Here is a 19,875-nt window from a genome sequence, read left to right as displayed (position 1 = left end):
TCCCACCTCCATCCACCCACTGTAGTGCATCGACCCGCGAAGGAAAAAGGTTTCATGGGGAAAGGTATTAACTAGGTAGGTCCTCTGTGCGTCTGGAGAGCCTGATTTATATATGCGTAGGTGCGTGACAGATATGGTTTATTAGTTTTATTTTCATTTTGGCTATCTCTTTCTCTGTGTGTGTGTGTGTGTGTGTGTTTAGGTCGCTACGCGTTTAGGGTATGATTATTTTTTTGTACCTGTTGTTTTTGTTTTATATATTTATATAGTACGTATATATTTATTTTCTGTAGCTGTGTGTGTGTGTGTGTGTGTGTGTGTGTGTGTGTGTGTGTGTTATACAAATCTATATTTACCTAGTTGTATTGTACACAGTTCTATAGTTATTCAATTTCAATATTTGCTCACACTAACAGCTGTAACCACCTCTTCACTTAAACCATTCCAAAGTTCACTACATTAATACGGGGAACTATATATCTTGATGTCACTGAGACATTCTCTCTCTCTCTCTCTCTCTCTCTCTCTCTCTCTCTCTCTCTCTCTCTCTCTCTCTCTCTCTCTCTCTCTCTCTCTCTCTCTCGTACATTTTGTTCCCTCATTGATGTGCATTTTCAAAACGTATCTGTTTATCTCCTCCACGTGCTTTGTGCACTGATATCAATATCTCTCTCTCTCTCTCTCTCTCTCTCTCTCTCTCTCTCTCTCTCTCTCTCTCTCTCTCTCTCTCTCTCTCTCTCTCTCTGTGTGTGTGTGTGTTAATTCAATATGTTCCACTCGCTCATCATGTATTCTTCAATTCTGGCACTATCTTTGTTGCTGTCTTCTGTATTTTTCAAGTACCTTATATTTTTTGTTGGTTATGATGTAATTTGACAACAAGCAGGAACAAGTTCCCTTGGTTTGTGTCAGAGTGAAAGAAAAAAATCTTCATAAACTGAAAGTTAATAGAGAGAATTATGTAAATCAAGGTATTAGTAACATGTTTGTAGTATTGTCTTAATGCAGTGTTGTATATAAACTTCCATGTTATCTTACTGGAGGAATAACAGTATGAGTAATGTCTTGTGTAGGTGATCTAGCCTCTTTTATCCTGCTTCTTAATGTTGTTTTCTATTTCGTTTATTTACATATTTTCTTGTGTCATATTTTTAGAATTTTTACAGTTTGACATTGGTCTTGTCTTTGATTTTACAACAATGAAATAGTATGTGTGTGTAAGATTGCATTTGCTTGCTTCAGATTTTTCCTGGGGTAGAGAAACGTGCTATACTGCTCCTACTATTGTTGTTACTATTAGTATCACCACCATTACTAGCACAACACTACTATCACCATTACCACCACCATCATCACCATCTACATTGCAAGGCAAACACAACACACTTTACAAATGACAAGAACAACAACTTAATCATCACCATGAGTCTGGTCACAACACACTCCACACCACTGTTGCACCACCACCATTTCATCACCAGGTACATGCTTGACGACTGAAACACCACACTGACACATTACATGGAAATGCAGCCACGTATGAAATTACGAGTCAGGAAGGCAGCAAATCCACCATAATACTAATGATGATGAGGATACTAATAGAAAGAGAAGGAAAAGAACACACACACACACACACACACACACACACACACACACACACACACACACACACACACACACAGATACACACACATCACTGAGACATAATATAATGGCAGGAAACAGCCTGTTATCTGGGAAGGGATTGAGGAGCCAGATACGGGAAACTCAAGGTGAATGCATGGATGGCTTAGAGATACTGTATATAGGGACAGATACACACACAAGGGACACACAAGAGGGTAGATACTGTATACATGAGGGAGAGGTACTGTACACAAGTCACAGGTTGTGCACACACACATATAGTACATATTGTATTGGTGCAGTACACACAGGTCAGAAGTACTCATAGAATATCTGTCTCATAGCGGAATAAATTGTTTTCCATATTTAGCCAAGCTTTGGTGTAGGGCTTCCCTCCACCTGGTCAAGCACAGCACACACACACACACACACACACACACACACACACACACACACACACACACACACACACACACACACACACACACACACACACACACACACACACAGAAATTGAATATGCCACTGCAAAGTGGTAAAGGCATGAGTTATAGATACTATATAGAATTCATCTATATACAAATATTATATTGGTTTCTTTTGATTTTACAGAAATGAATGACAAGGAGCAAGAAGGCATAGGGAGAGGCAATGGTGGGGCTGGAACCAAATCTTGGGTCCAGTTTGAAGAGGATGAAGGAGTAGAGGGTCAGAAGGATGGAAAGCTCACACAAAGCCCGCCAAACACTCCTGCTGTCATTGATGCTCATGCAGTGCAGGTTAGTTACAAATTCATTATCCTCTTAGACATTCATGGAAGCCAACATTTTAACTCTACACCAATATCAAATTTTAGTTTTGTAGATTTAACCAAGTTAATTAGGCTCTTATATTTCACATATGTATTAGGCATGTAGTACTATATTATTTGAGACAGTAGTTCGTATTTTCTCAGAAATTATCCTGTGGATTCAGATGACTGATGGTGTTATGAATTCATATTGCTTCAGTGTATTATACGACTCCATTTTTGTGTATATTGATAGATCATATCTCAAATCATTAAGAGACATGGACACAGAAGATGGACCAAGAGAGGGAAGTTAACAGTATCAAGTGGAAACTGGGGTGAGGAGGATCATGATGACAACAATTACAGTTTGCTTGATAGGGAATGTTGAATCAGTAGATATAATAAGATAGGCAAAGCGAACTGTATCTTAAATAAATATTAATTTCAAATTATTTTCTACTATCACTGCTACTACGTACTACTACTACTACTACTACTACTACTACTACTACTACTACTACTACTACTACTACTACTACTACTACCACCACCACCACCACATGCATACTGCTTATACTACTGTTATAGATGATGATGACAATGATAGTAGTCATAAAGTACATTAGGTTGATTGTCCTGTATTGCTGCTCCAAAGTTCCCTTGCTTTATTTTTACCAATATCCATCCTCATTTCCTTCATGTTATTTCCTTTCCAGTCACAATTCAAATAATCCTCGTTTTTTTTTTTTTTTTTTTCTAATCTGAAAATGTTCTCATTCTTGAGAAGGTGATTTATATAACCATTTGGACCACATACCCTTATGTAAATTAAATATAACACAGAATGGAGGATGCTTGATGTAGTATAAGCCTGTGTCAGATGATTCAAGCAAAATAATGGCTTTTCTTACATAGTCTATTTAGGAAGATATTTTGTTCTTTTATGTTTGTAGATTTTTCTTAATTAATTATATATATATATATATATATATATATATATATATATATATATATATATATATATATATATATATATATATATACCTATGATTAACAGTAATTTATTGCCCAGGGATGACTGCAGTGGGATGTGTGTAGTATGTACAGTTTTATCACTCACTTTCTGACTAGTATGTAATTTTCTTGGACCATTCAAAATTAAGTAATGGAGCAGACTTTAAAATGAAGGCCCTCTACATTGTGTATATTCATTTATGTGGAAATGTGTTTTTTAGGTTAGTCTGGAAAACCACAATGGAGCACCTGAAAACCACAGAAACAGTATAACAAAGACTATTTCTGAGCCACCCAATGGGGTACCAAGACTGCAGGCACCACCCAGTGGAGGAGCAACAGATAAACGGGAGACACGGGTCACCATGTCCCAGCTCAGTCCTTCACAGCTCCATAATGTTCCTTTAAATGATGCATCTGCAGCTTCTGCACAGACCCACCATCCACCTGCCACTACCCAGCCAGTAGTGAGACAAGGATTTTGTGAGTCCCTTTTATATTATGTTATTTCTGAACCCAGAAAAATAACAACTGGGATTGAATTAGTGGTTCTAGTTATTTTCAGAGTAGAGAATACTACTGAATAATTCATGTTATCAGTGTTTTTTTTTTTTTTTTTTTTTTTTTTTTTTCAAATTTGACAACGTATTCACTAATAAAAAGCTGATAATGCTAAAGCTATAAGTTCTGATGGTAACCAGAAAGTTTACTTCCTCCTTTATGTTATTACAATGAATGTATCATTTTCCTCTCTACCTGAGACACCTTTATAGTTCCATTTAGGAGATACTGTTTAGCTGTCTATCGTTCTGTTATGTACAATGCCTGCCACTAGGAACTCACTTATTGGGTTGGTCAAAATGGAAGTCTCCTTTCATTACTAGTCTTGCATTTTCCCTTTACATGATTTAATCCTATGGAATGATTTTGACAGCAGGCAAAATTATATCATAGGTTACAGGAAGAAAAACACTAGTCCAGAAATTTTCCATATAGCACCAAACAGTAATACTGTTTAGCACATGCAGCAAAGGACCTGTTGTTCATGATGAAAGAATTATTTGTGATCTTATCATATTAATGAAGAAAATAGCTCTTGATTCATATTTGTATGTGTTGTCTTCAGCCAATGGTGATGTGATTGTGACACTGCTGCCTCAGAATACGTCAATGCCCTGGATTACTCCGGCCCAGTTCCGTCCAGAACTTGTACCTGAGGAGCTCATGGCACAAGGTCTGACGGTGAGTGAAGTTCCTCATCCTTCTTAAATTTGTGAATACTGAATAAGATAATTTTATACCGGCATAATAATGTAGCAATACTACCACAATTATGTATGAGGTATGATTGGTAGTTTGCCTTTGTTGCATGTAATATCAATGTTGGTTGGCACTATAGGGGATCCAAAGTAACTTGGTACTCAGGGTGTTGACTGTACCTGTGTGAGCTGTTGCCACCTCAAACCTGGAGTGGCCTGACCTGACCTGGGTCTGCAGTATGTGTCCTGGGCAATTCACATTTCTCTCTCTCTCTCTCTCTCTCTCTCTCTCTCTCTCTCTCTCTCTCTCTCTCTCTCTCTCTCTCTCTCTCTCTCTCTCTCTCTCTCTCTCTCTCTCTCTCTCTCTCTCTCTCTCTCTCTCTCTCTCTCTCTCTCTCTCTCTCTCTCTCTGTTTCAAGTATGCTTGATTATTAGTCATTGATTCTTCTGTGTTGATGCACAACCAACTCAATCTCACACACAGCTGACAGTGGAGGACTATGTGCATATCATGTCCCAGTTGGTGAATGACTACCGCTTCACCCTGTACAACGTGTGCTACAAGCGAGTCCTCATGGCCTGGATCATAATGGGTTTTGTGATTCTGCTGTCCATCCTCTTCTCAGGCCTCTCCCAGTTGGCACTCTTTGGTGCTGGCATTGGATGGCTCATGATTAATGCAGCTGCTATATTCTTCTGTATGTGGATCAAAATTAGGGTGAGTCAAACCTTTCTTATGAATTTAGTCAGAAAGAGCAAGTTCTTCAGCTAAGATTAAATATTATTTATTTATTGTATGTGAAGCAATCTGTTCCTCTATGTTTCTGATGCTCATTGAGAGATCATAGCTCACGGTAGTCTGATTTATGGTTAAACCATGAGCCTTTCACTCACTCTTGTTATCTTTTACCCAACAAGGACAGGAAGTGTTTGTTTATGTGTGAAAAGAAAATTCTTACTGTCATAACCATAGCATGAACCTTCTTAATAGTAGTTCAAAGTGTGCTTATGGATTGAATGGATGTATGTAAGAGATGGATGGAGATTTGTGTCTTGAGTTTATTGATATTGTCTTGGTGCTTCCCCTTGTGAATGATATCTGCTTAGAATGTGGTAGATGGATTATATATTATTGGCTTATTTGCTATATTTAGGCCCTTTTAATTACTCTTTATCTCTTCTTGATTTTATTTTATTTTTTATCTTTATGTAACATTGCCATCAGATTTTAAGATTTGATTTCATTATACAGCTGAACAAGTCCTTGGAACAGTGTTTGGCAGAAATCAATATACAGTTACTTCGCCACAAGATCATTCTGGGCTTGGATGACCGAGGGAAGCTGTCTTGTCACAAAGTCAACCTCTGCTTCATCTATTTTGACACTCATGACTGTGTGGTAAGTTCATTGGTTATGAAACCAAAATTTAAGTAGTAGTACTTTGGGACACGTCCTTAATCTGTTACATGACCCAAGACACAATCCAATTGGATGCAAATCAGATCTTTATTTCCCAGTGTAATCAATGGGAAGTTGATTTATCTGTTCCTGAGAGGGAAAAAAATAATCGAGGATAATATCACTTACATTGCAATCAATATGATAAAGAATGGTAGCATAGAAATCACCAACCTCTGACTATTGTTTTTGACCCACCACTTTGTAAAGAAACAGCCCAATTGAGAGGGTGAACTGCAGACCTCCCTGCTTCTGCCCTTAGTCTCACAGCAGTAGTTCAAATGGAAGGTTGTTGCCCTTGTATGTATGTCTGTATGTATGTATTTTCATTTACATATTTGTTTATAAAGTATACTTCTAGAGTGAGTGTGAGCCTAGGCAGAACTGAGGCTTTGGGTAAGAACAGAATGTTGTGGTAGTGCATGCACAAGCTGGGTTTGCTAGGGTAAGCCAGTGCAAATCATTGGTGTCAGGAAAGGGACTAAGCCAGTTTGGACATATGCCAGAGTGAATGTATCCTGGGGTACCACTGTATTACATTACAAATATTGTAAAAGTAATAGCTGATAAAGAGCATTAAGAAATTGGCAACAGGAAAATTGCCATGAAAAAATGTGATAGATCTAACAAAAACTTTCATGACTAGAACTGCACTTCTCTCTGTAAAAGTTCATTGAGGCACTTGCCTTAATTTCAGGCAAAACTCCAAGAGGTAATGGAAGAGGAGGAGCGAGCAGGCCGAGCAGTGAACAGTGAAGAGGCTGCCAAACTGCCCTCACTTCGGCAGCGCATGGACATTGATGACTCAGACATTATCATCACTGGTGCCACAAACACTCGCATCTCACGGCAACAGGTAATGGTTGTGAATGAGGTGGTTGGGTCCAGTTCACTACTCATCTGCAGTACTTTATTCAGAATTGGTAATGTAAATTCCTTCTTTGTATTTATTGATTGTGTTGTCTGTTCTTCCTGTAAGAGTATGCATTTGCTGTAGATTATTGGAAGCAAGACACATTTTTGTAGCAGTTTTTAGAACCTGCATTTAAATTTGTCTTACTAATGTATTTTCTATTTATTCATGTTTATGGTAAGTAATATTCATATTTATGAATGTCTAAATGGATGATTTTATAAGCTTTCAAACCAGAGACTGCATGAAGCAAAGCTGACGTCTTTAAAAGTTCTTTATTGTGCTGGCTATGTGAAAATGTTTATTTTGTGTGTTTGTTGCTATGTTAATGATATGCTAAGAATGCAAATCATTGGAATTTTGGCATGTACCTTATTATAATTGATGGTTTATTTATTTATTTATTACTTTTTCATTATTTTTATTATTATTTTTTTATTTATTTATTTATTTATTTATTTTTTTTATTATTATTATTATTATTATTTTTTTTTTTTTTTTTTTTTTTTTTTTTTTTCATTGTTTTTATTGTTGCTTGTCTACCTGAGACATATGTTGCTGGTAAAGGTATTACCTCTCAAGTGAAACGTCTTTTTGAATCTGCTATGTTGTACATTTTGTAAAATTACAAATTTTAGTCCAAATTACAATTTGTCATTGTAGAGTTAATCAAAATTAAGTACTTTGGAACAATTTAATGTAAAATATGGTTTGATGTATTAAGGAAGTACATGGTCACAGTGATATGTAGAAATACAATTTAATGTGAAAGTTGGTTTGATGTATCAAGGAAATACACAGTCACAGTAATATATGGAAACTGGCACAGCTTGCTGGGGAATAGAGACCAGTGAGTGCTGAAGTGGTAAAGTAACTGAAAGAATGGAGGAAGGTATGAACACATAAATATTGATCCAAGATAGGTGACATAGTGAAGGAAAGGTTAAGGAGCTGAACAGCTGTTCTCAAGGAAGTAGTATTTAGTCTCAGGGACCTGATTATTCAGGGCAATGAAAGCCATTCATAGAAAAGTGATGGCATGATTTAGTATACAAGAAAGTGCCACTGTCATTTCTGATGCACTCAGAATATGGTAACTAATGATAATGTACCCTATCCCTAAAAGAATATGATTCAAGGAAAGATTTTTATGTTGCTTATGTTTCCACTTTGAGAGGTAAAACCTTCATGCCTTTCATGGGATTGGACTCATGCAGTTTGCTGCATGGGAGTATTGCACATGTTACAGGAACGTGCCAAACTGTTGCTGACCCGTTATAGCCAGCGCTGGGCCAAGGACTTCCTGCGCAAGCGGCTAGACTGGGCCTTTGACGCCACTGCACGCATGGAGGGTTTGGCCCCCCCAGTGTCACCCCGCCATCTAACCACTGCCCGCTGCCCTTGCCAGTATATTGAAGAGCACCTGAATGTTAAGCTCTCCCGCCACCACCGCCAATCCTCTACCACACATTGTGGTTGCCTTTCACGCTTTTGTCAGGATGCTGACCTGTGACCATCCACTGCCCCCTTAATAGTCTCATCATTCCCTTCCCATAACACACACACACACACACACACACAATTAGGTAAATACAATTAGGTAAATACACATATGCAAGCAGCCTAGCTCAAATCTTGTATACCACAACTAGGTACATCTTTCTGAATAATGTGTCAGTAATAGTTTCAGTTAGTTAAGTGAACTATTAATCATAGTATGATTGCAAAATAACATTCCACTTTAGATTAACAATATTATGTAGGTTGTGAAAACAATTTAATTACTTAACTTTCAAACATTTTCATATTTTGGCAGCCATATCCAAGAAATGCTTCCTAAAACTTACTTCTCTTTTCCATAGTTTTATAACCTATATGTATTTGCCTGCCTGCTGTAATCCACAGCCATGCTTTTTAAGGTCACCATTCATGTAGGGCAATAGATATAACTGCTCCCTTCTCTCAACATCCACATTTTTTCAGAATTTCTATGGAATGTGGAGATAGCAATGTATCCCTAAAGAGTTAATGGACATAATGTCCTATATGTTTGCTAACACTAAGGAGATAGTGGAGTTTTCAAAGAAGTATGTATGTTGAAAAAGAAGGTAACAAGTTTTCTTGCTACTTCTCATGAAAGCACTTTTATTTGCTTATTTATTTATTTTCTCTTAATTTCAATTACAGTAAATCCTCGATATACAGGGGATCCTCGCGATTCGACCGTTCACAGTTTGAATTATCGCCAATTCAAACTCAGTTAATTAATACCCAATCCTCAAGGTTCAACCAACTGACTCGCCAATTCGACATTCATATCTCGCGCGCCACCCACCCACTCAAATCCACCACCAACCCAAATTTTCCATCAGCCTGACAGGCGGAAGTGTAAATCGACGCTACCCTGTGCCAAGGCTGCCACTCATAGGGGAAATCTGCTAGAGTAGGTGCTTTTAGCCTAATGTAAGGGCTAGGGGATGCCTACAGGGAAAATAGCAATTTGCAAGGGAAACTAGAGAGTTTATTGACAATATGTAGGGGAATGTTTTTTTTTTTTTTTTTTTTTTTCAAACACTTAATATTTGTCTGGATACCCATTACAGTTTATGGATTATATATATATATATATATATATATATATATATATATATATATATATATATATATATATATATATATATATATATATATATATATATATTTCATAAACTGAAAAAATATATATATATATATATATATATATATATATATATATATATATATATATATATATATATATATATATATATATATATATATATATATATATATATCTGACGCAACATGTGGGAGTATGGTGCAATGTGGCGAGGCATTCCATTAGAATGAGAGTCGATCGCTTATTCCTGCGTACATCGTTCAGTCTAACATGATAATATACCGAAGAAGAAAAGTTAATTTTTCGATACCAGAAAGTTTTTTTATTTCTTTTGTAGTAAAAGAATAAAACTGCAAAAAGTATAAAAATGTTTATTTTCACACAATAATATATGCATGTACAAAAAGGAATTTTGGGATTGGCGTAGGTGAAAATAGCGGAAAATGTGCATGAGTGGTAGGTGAAAGTAGGAGGAAATGCGCGAGTGGTAGGGAGAAATGAAAATTTAGAGTGGCAGCCTTGCGGCCTGTTCCCCAGCCCTAAGAAGCACAATTTCCTGCCTTTCAAAGATAAGCTTGAGCTTATAAGAAAGTGTGAGGCAGGTATAGTTCACAGTGTCATTGCACTGCAAATGGGTGTCCCTAGATCAACAGTATCAATAATTTGGAAGAACAGGGACAAGTACTGCGAGACCGTTGCATCATGCAAGTGTTTTTATTTCCAAAAATGTACTGTACAGCACCCTAATGTCTTTAATAAAAAAAAGTTAGATATAAATGAAATACGTACTGATTTAGTTTAGGTTAGTGTTTTTTAAAGGTTATAGTGATGTTTGGGGGGTCTAGGCTGGAGGTTGGTCCCTATCCCCACTAATTTTTAAGTATCTTATGGGAAAAATTGCTTCACGGTTCGAATTAATGCTGATTCAACCGATGACAGACCGCCCTAACCCCGTCGAATTGCAAGGATCTCCTGTACCAGATATCAGATATAATGGACAAAAAATCCGACTGGACAAACCCTTGCTGTAACAGATTTTCATCCGTTATAGTGAGGACATTGTCCCATAACATGTTGTTGCAAGAACTCCACGTGGCGTGCTGTGGGAGTGGGGCAGCGGTGGGTATAAATACCGAACAAACTGGGATATAACACATCTGTCCAGTATTTCCATCGGGTATAACGGATCTTCAGATATAACGACAGACCCCTGTCCCTATATCGTTCATTATATCGAGGGTTTACTGTATTGATTTTGTTTATGAAATCCAATTCATTCTTCCATCCTCTCATTTTTGTATAGAATCAAAAAGAAGCTTTTGTTCAGTGTACATTACTGGTGCCATTAGAAATGTTGAAAATTTGCACTTTAATATCTGAAAGGGAAAAAAAGTTGCAAGTAGATAGGAACATGAACCACTGTATTAGTGTTATGAATGAGGAGTTTATGGCTTTGATATTAATAGAACATGTGAAATCAGTTATAGTCCGATCAATCTAAAGTGGTCGTTTAGGTGTGGCCCAAGGCAACTTTCTTCAATCCCGCTCTACTTCCTTACCTTGTCTCTGTCTTTCTTCCTCTTCCTCCATTTTTATGTTAATTGGTGCATTCCCAAAATTATTTCTGAAATCATTCACAACTTTTGATCTACATCACTGTTTCAAGATGTGTTTTATATATAAAAGTCTCCACCCATCCTACATGTGGCATATGAACAGGGGAGTGTGACATTGCCAATACTTCTACCTGAATCGATTTGCCAGTCAGTCCTTGGTTGAGGCTGGAGAAAGTGCCGACAAACTGTGGAAATGTGGCAACAGTGGAGAAGTACCTGTCTAAAAACAGACTGCATCCTAACAGTAACAAACTGCATCCTAACAGCCAGTTTAGAGTCATCTGACTATAAAAAGTTCCCAAGCATGCAGGAAACATATACGAGTACCTTGTAATCTGATGGCTGGTTACATGAATTAGTGTGTTGTATATGTATTCTTCAATCTGTGTGTGTGTTTGCTTGTTTACATTTATGCAGGTATGTGTATGTGTGTATATATGCATGCTTTTATACAAGTATGCAGTTGTCAATCCATATTGAATTTCACACCCTTTATTTATTTTTTTTTTCCATGGAGATGCTCGTTTTTCACCACCCTGCTGACTAGATCAAGAGAGAATAAGCATATTTCATATTCATTGATCACACTGGCAGGAAGCAAGGGGCAGCAGGGGTTAGATGGCTGGAGGTTGGCAGTGAGAAAAGAAAAGTAATGAAAGACTGAATTTTAATTAATCAAAGTCTCTTTGGTACGTTTCCATACTAGATTCTTCCAGTTTTTTGCATCTCTGTGTATGTGTAGCTCAATTTCACAAGATTGCCATAATTTGTCACTGCCTTTTCTATTGTACTTGATCATTTTCATGAAACTTCATTATAATGGTAATGAGAGAAGTGGTGGTGGTGGTGGTGGAAGGGTGAAAGGCATCAGGTCCAGTCACTGTGCAAGGAGATACATTCTTTGTATTAGAGGCAAGTGCTGATGCACAGATCCATATCTTCCTTGGCCCAGAGTTGACTGCTCACTGGTCACAGGTTTGTATTACAGTTGAATTAACTTTAGTATTATGTTCACTAGATATATATTAATTGTGCTGATCAGATTTTAACTTATTGATTCTTATGAGTAGGATTTCATAATTACATGCAAGTCTTTAGTTTACTTCATTGCAGAAATTTAACAAATATATGCTTACGAAGGTTTTTATTTGTTATTAATTGTCTGTATTTTATTTGAAAACAACCTGTAGTGATAAAAGATAGTACTATAATTCATTTGTAGCTGTGGTGAGTAGATACCTTGTCATGGGTTCTCATGATATTTGTACTATAATGATATAACTGAAGTACTTTCTTCAGTTGCATTGTGATGTTTTCAATTATTTTTCATAATACACCTCACTATTCATCCTTGTCTTCGTCATGAGTGCATCTTATGACTTCAACCATATCGAGAGAAGAACTGAATTAGCCAAATATCTTTTGTATCTTTTACTCCATATGTTTTCAGAGGATAGCAACTGAATGGAGATTTCTTCATAAAATTTTGTCTTCAGCTCTTCATTAGTCTCCTTATTAAAAAGAGCAGGAAACTGCATTACCTTTGCATTTACATAAGGGATTGTCATTTTACAGGACCGAGCACGCTTGTTGCTGGCACGCTACAGCCAGCGATGGGTAAAGGCCGTGTCACGAGGAGCACTGGCTATTGCTGGTGCAGAAGGTGGTGCTGCAACCCCTACCTCCCATCATGTGGCTCCTCGCCATGCCCTAACCCGACAATGCCCCTGCCAGTACATTGAGGACCACCTACATTATAAGCCTCAAGGTTTGTGTCAGGTGATGTGCACACTGTGTGTCCTACCAGACTTCAATTAATTCTCAAGACTCGGTTAACTACCTACTTCATCCTCTTACTCAACAACTCTTATTGGTTGCTGCTTACCATCTATGGCCACTAACCCTCTTGTGTTGCTACAACAGCTTTACTGCCTTTTGAACTACTGTTCTGTGTATGAAGTGATGTTTCCTTGTGGACCTTCCAGCATGTGTCAGACTGTGTGATGACAATTCTCCTCTTAGCATATGATTCATTACACTGCTGTGTGATGAGCTATGATCATATGCTGATGTTTCAATGGACTGGTCTTCTAACTGCTGTGTTTTTTACTTTTGTATATTTTTACTAATTATTCTTGTCTTATCATGATATATGCTGTGGGCAATTTTTCCTTAGAAAATATTGCAGTACAACTTTTGTACTCCTCTGTGATTTTTCAAAGAAGTGTTGTGCCTTTATTTATATATTCTGATATGATAGTAATAATGTGCTATCATATTTGTAAAATATATTAATAGTGTGTCCTATCCTTGTTCAGATGAAAAACCAAAGTTAGGCTTTGATTTACCACTTATTTGTATGGCTATTCTTGCTACATGAGTTAATTTGTATTTTTCAATACATCTTCTAAGCTATATTGATATCTCCCATTCTTTACAAATGTTTGAAAAGGGTACAGTAACAGGAGACAGAATCCTCAGCTATGTTTATCGTGACTCACATTCTGTACTTTCTTTATCATAATCATTTGAACCCAACCAATGTAAGAACACACGTCAATATAAGTGTTACCTGAGGGCTTTGCCATCTGAGGCATGGTGATGGAGATTACTGTATTTGGTTCACTTCAAATTTTTAGATAGATGGAGACAAATTAGGTTTGTTTCTAGACATTTTCTAGCTCATGTGTACCTAAAAGTTAATAGCTACAACACATAAGCACTAGAGGTGGAACAAATATTTACTTTATTCATTTGCTAATTTTTCATCCTTACATTTGCAAATGTGATTGTAAATTACAAATATTGCAATCCGGTTCATCTTCCAATATTCAAGTACTGGTAATACTTCTGACCAAAACTTGAAGGGAAGTTGGTAAGAGGCATTTGTGTATGCTTCTCCTCAGGTATGACTCATGATGCAGTGAGTCTGAGAAATAGATGCAAAAATGAGCCTATAAGAGGTTGGAGGGACAAGGTTGCTCTTTGATTGCCCCAGTACATTATTTTGGCATTAAAGCACAACTGTACATATTTTTTATGTATACTGTAAATTCTGAAATTTGTTACCCACAACTAAAATATGCTAATATGGTGAGTTCACCTCTGGCTCTATACACTTCATTTATGTGTGTGTGTGTGTGTGTGTGTGTGTGTGTGTGTATATATATATATATATATATATATATATATATATATATATATATATATATATATATATATATATATATATATATATATATATATATATATATATATATATATATATATATATATATATATATATATATATATATATATATATATATATATATATATATATATATATATATATATATATATATATATATATATATATATATATATATATATATATATATATATATATATATATATATATATATATATATATATATATATATATATATATATATTAAGGGAGGTGAATGTCATTTTGCCTATATAAAACAAAGTTGTTGAGAGAGAGAGAGAGAGAGAGAGTGAGTGAGTTTATTTCATTATTCATTAAAGAAATTGGGATTGCTGCTGATGCTGAATTTATTAGATTACTTATTACTGTATATGGATGCCTGTTGATGCCTGGCTACTGCAACATAGATACATGTTTTTATAGTCATTTTATCAAGATGTTTGTGAAAATGTAGCCTTTGCTATATAGCTTTGTTATAAGACTTTGTCTTGTTTGATGCGATGTTAAAAAGTCAAAATGTTCAGAAATTTTGGTAAATGACTTACAGTGACCTAAGAAAGAACAGGAAAAATTCACAACTTACCATCATATATGCATTTGGGGATGAGTTATGAATATAACTAATATGTAATCTGAACCTGGTTCCTTCATCAGTGATGGAAGTACATTATGATGATCCTGTCTCCTGTCTGGTAATGCTCTCTACTAACAAGTGGCCTCCTTACAGGGTGGTGGTGTTGTTGAAGTGACAGCCTTGGTGGAGGAAGGTACTTGGGGCTGGTGCTTTGGCTTGCTTGCTTGTTATTGGAAATTATATACTTCCATTTTAATTTTCAGACCTTGTTTAGTTTCTCATCAAATTAGGACATTGCAACATCTACAGTCAGTTGTTGCTGCATGCTCAGAAAATTTTTATTAGCTCTTCTACCATTACAACATTTTTTATGTAATCTTGTATATACAGTAGAATTATGTAGTTTATAACCACTGCCTCAGGTGTATATTATTTGGATAATATTGATAACATGTAATTGAGCTACCATGAATATGTCAGTGTTTACTTAGTTAATGACCAAAACACCTATTCTTATTATAGAGCTAAATAGCACTGAAACTTTAAAAAATTTGTTGTAATACTAGTGATTTTAGCTTTCTATTTAAAAATTTAGGTAGAACAAAATAATTGTTTTCATGATTGGGACTATAGCTAATATGCAAGTACAGTATATGGGAATGTCTCTACGCTTGCTTTTGGTACATGTATTTGCGCATGATCTTTAAATGATTGTTGATTTGTGTTTGAAAAGGTGATGGAGGTATAATGAGATGTATAGTTCACATTTCTGTGGGTAGTGCTAAGAAAATGTTAAGATTTAAACATTGTACTATCATCAAATTGGTCAATGGTATATTGTTTAGAATCACTTCAGTATAAGTGTTACATTACATACATATTTTGATTAGTGCATGGTGAGAAGTACAAATTGGGTTGCTTGCCTCTGCCTGCAAAATCAACCTTGTTTTTTTCCCAGAATGCATGTGGTGGTGATAACCATACAGTACTTGTACATAAATGGCAATTGAAGAGTACTATATATTTGTTTTCATACACATCAACAGTACAAATCAAAACCTATTATACCTATGTATATAAGGCTTTGGTGTTTTCTGCAAAAAACTTCATGAGGTTAACTCCTTCATTCACTTGGCTTTTTTCCCAACTTACTGTTTTAGGTTGCTTTGCTCTGTGTGACGTGTGGCAGCAGGGGGGCAGCACCGTCACCATCGTCGCCCCCCCAGCCATCGGGTGAAACCTCGCCTCACACCTTTATGGTGTAATAGTCACTTGATGGTTAGCCATGTGTAAACAGTACTATGTAGATAGATGTCAGCAGTGGAGAGAGAGAGAGAGACAGACAGACAGACAGACAGACAGACAGACAGACAGACAGACAGAGACAGAGAGAGAGAGAGAGAGATCAAAGTAAGTAAAAAGAAGTGGATATCCCAACTGATGTATTTTTATGTAAAAACTTGAATTGTGTGTATTCAGTTTAGGAATGAGTGAAAGAAAATAAGTCACCAATATGTATGTTGTATAGATTGGTGCACATGGAATGTATTCAAATAGGAAAACTGATTTAGAATTAATTAAACAATGGAGAACTTAAGCATATGAAAGACTGAATTTTTACATGAATTCAGAGAATAAGAGAAAACTGCCATAAGAAGCCATTAGATTTCTAACAAAGGATCTGAAGATATGGACTTGAAATATGATTCACATGACTTTCAATATAATTTTTTTAATAAATATAAGGGTGATGAATATTAGTTAATAAGGATAAACATAAGACAATAGGGTTTTTTTTTCATATTGGAAGAAAAATAAGCTGCTGTGTTTTTGAAGAAGCATGTGTGAATTCTCATTATTATTTGATAGCAATGGAATATTAGAAATAATTTTCTATACTTTGTAGTAATGCACAGCATTACTACAAATGCATAAAGCATTGGAACTAAACGTTAGTGATCTAAACTCAAGGGATACAAACATTTGTGATGAGAAGACAGTATTCAATTTTCAGAACTAAGTTTTGGTTATTTGGTTTATGTTTTGAATACAATATTTTTGATGAATTGAAACTGATAGATTAAGATTTCATCTATTAACCAAAAATAATGTAATTATTTTACTCTTATTCATTTTGAACAAAATTATTAATTCTTCAAATGATCTTGTGGCAAAATGAACAGTTGACTGAAGGTAGTTTCATGTAGAGTTGAGTACAAATAAAGGTATCATGTCAGATTTCTTCCTGCCTCTGTTACATTGCACATTGGGCACTTAGTCAAGGATGATGGGTCCTGTGTTCATGCTGGGATGTTTCTGTAGTACTATTTGTGCACAGTCTGTCTTGGGTGCATTCTTTTCTTTTTCCTTGCTATGAACTGCATTTGCTCCTTTTATCTTTCTTAGAAGTGTTCTGGTTACTTTATGCAAAGTTGATTTCTTGTGCTAGAATTTTTATGCACATCATTGGAAAGCCCAGAATTAATTGTCAATGTAATTAGTCTCAATAGCATTTGTGTTTGAAAAAATCTGATATTCAGCTTAAACTTTTTTCAGTTTTTCAGTGCAATTTTTGTTCACTTTTTTGTAACCCTTTTATACTGATTTATTGTATCTTTAGATTTATCCCTTTTCTTCATATGTGTATGTTGCTTTTTTTTTCAGGGGAGTGTCTGACTTGTGAACAAATGGGCAAGATGATGGAGTATTACTATGCTTGAATTTGGAATGAATGTGTGCAGAGTATAGTCGGTGTGTGCCCAGATCAACATTGTTCTTTGTCACTGACATTTTACACAGGTAGTTATGTATTTTATATCTCCTGTTGTGCAACATTTCCCTAAAGTTTGTGATCAACAATTTGTTATAAACTCTATATAATCTTTCTTGTTTTGTGTCAGATTCCCATAATTAGAACACACTTTCCAAAAGTTGGACCAAATTTGACAGCTGCTTGCAGTGAAGCTGTATGTGGTCAGAAACACATTATGTAGTAACTGTGACATTGAAATAATCAAGCTTATACTTATATGATTTACATAATTACTGCAATTCTGGCTTGCACCCAAGAATTCTATTATATCCAAAAAGCCATTCCAACAGAAACCATATCTTCCTAAAGCTAATGTAAGGATATCAAGCAGTGGTGTCAGTAAGGTAGTTTTATTGACATGAAAATAAAGGAGGACTTTTTTAAGTTTAGAAATTTTAGATTGAACTGTTCTGAGCATTATGTTATTTGTTTAATTTATATGATGGGAAAATGTGTGTGTGTGTGTGTGTGTGTGTGTGTGTGTGTGTGTGTGTGTGTGTGTGTGTGTGTGTGTGTCTGTAAAGATATACAAGTTGTTCCACTTTTAATGTTTTTTATATACAAAGATGGATTTTAGGGTTTTCTGAAGCATATTTTCTTCCATGACAAAACTTCATTGACAATGAAAGAATGATTAGAATAAAACTTTTCAATCTCCTCCCATAATCAGTGGACTTGCCATGCACTCTAGTGCTCGCACATGGGAATAAGATGAATCTGATTGTACATATTGTACAGGAGAAAAAGTAAAAAATGTCAGTAAATCATGATTGATTATGATATTTTTGTCATAAAAAGTCAGAATAATACCAAAAGTCGACTCAAGTTGTGCTTGATATAACTGTGACATGCTTTGTCACACACAGAACACTGGGATTGCCTACAATACAACTATTTAGTGAAAGGAACATCAAATTTCTTCTTCTGTTATTCCAAATAATTTTAAGATAGACAGGATTCAAATGCAATCTCCAAATTGAAAAACAAGTATTGCAATAGCTCAGCTTTAGTAAACTCATCACTGATACAACATCATTAGGGACTTGCTGTTTAATTTCTCTCCCAGCAAACTAAACATGTACCAGCATCTCAGGTCTTCCATATGTCTGTGTGCTGAAAAAAAAAAAAAGTATTATCATAATTGGCCTTTTATCTAGTATGCCATATTTTGATTTTTTTTTTTTTTTTACCAGTTTTTTGACAGGTTCTTGTTAAGTTTAGATTCCAGAAATAAATGCTTACCAAACATATTGTAATGTACAGATGAATTTTTGTTATATTGTGTGTATTTCTTAGATTTTTTTCAATTTATACATGACTTTTCTTAATAAAGATGTAATAATTTTCAATAGTGTGTGTGTGTGTGTGTGTGTGTGTGTGTGTGTGTGTGTGTGTGTGTGTGTGTGTGTGTGTGTGTTTATATACTACATGTATTTTCATGTCAATTTTCTGTTAATGTTTAATTTGAAGTAATTGTATGAATTTTTATTTATAAACCAGTTGTTATTCTAAATACTGTATAAACTTATAGTTTTGTTGATGGTTACATTGAAGTATATAAAAATCTATTTATTTTTTTTTTAAGGTAAACATTTCTTGCAAGGAGGTTGTGAAGTGCTTAAATTGTAATCATATTATGTGTGTGTGTTTCACTGTTTGATCTGCTGCAGTCTCGACAAGACAGCGAGACATTACCCTACGGAACGAGCTCAGAGCTCATTATTTCCGATCTTTGGATAGGCCTGAGACCAAGCACACACCACACACCGGGACAACAAGGTCACAACTCCTCGATTTACATCCCGTACCTACTCACTGCTAGGTGAACAGGGGCTACGTGAGGAGACACATCCAAATATCTCCACCCGGCCGGGAAGATATTTGGGTGTCTCCTTTCGCGTGTTCACTGCAGTAGTAAATGCAGATAAATCAGGAGTTGTGACCTTGTTGTCCCAGT

At 35.6% G+C, this 19,875-nt stretch overlaps 1 protein-coding gene across 8 annotated transcripts in view; it reads left to right on the top strand.

Annotated features, from left to right (window-relative positions):
- The window catches only part of LOC123517819 (transmembrane protein 268-like), a 46,185-nt gene that overhangs the window by 15,343 nt on the left and 10,967 nt on the right, over positions 1-19,875 (top strand). For 2 of the 8 annotated variants that reach the window (XM_045278327.1, XM_045278328.1), the window contains exons 2-9: positions 2,242-2,408; positions 3,658-3,919; positions 4,563-4,678; positions 5,180-5,413; positions 5,948-6,094; positions 6,852-7,010; positions 12,897-13,089; positions 16,267-17,991. In XM_045278327.1, coding sequence (XP_045134262.1) covers positions 2,244-2,408; positions 3,658-3,919; positions 4,563-4,678; positions 5,180-5,413; positions 5,948-6,094; positions 6,852-7,010; positions 12,897-13,089; positions 16,267-16,343 — 1,353 coding nt within the window. In that variant the 5' untranslated portion in view covers positions 2,242-2,243 and the 3' untranslated portion in view covers positions 16,344-17,991. The other 6 variants (XR_006678603.1, XR_006678604.1, XM_045278329.1 and 3 more) reach the window with 5 other exon arrangements.

Source organism: Portunus trituberculatus, chromosome 42, assembly GCF_017591435.1.
Source record: "Portunus trituberculatus isolate SZX2019 chromosome 42, ASM1759143v1, whole genome shotgun sequence".
In the NCBI taxonomy this organism is placed as follows: Eukaryota; Metazoa; Arthropoda; class Malacostraca; order Decapoda; family Portunidae; genus Portunus; species Portunus trituberculatus.
This window is presented reverse-complemented; position numbering and strand designations above follow the sequence as displayed.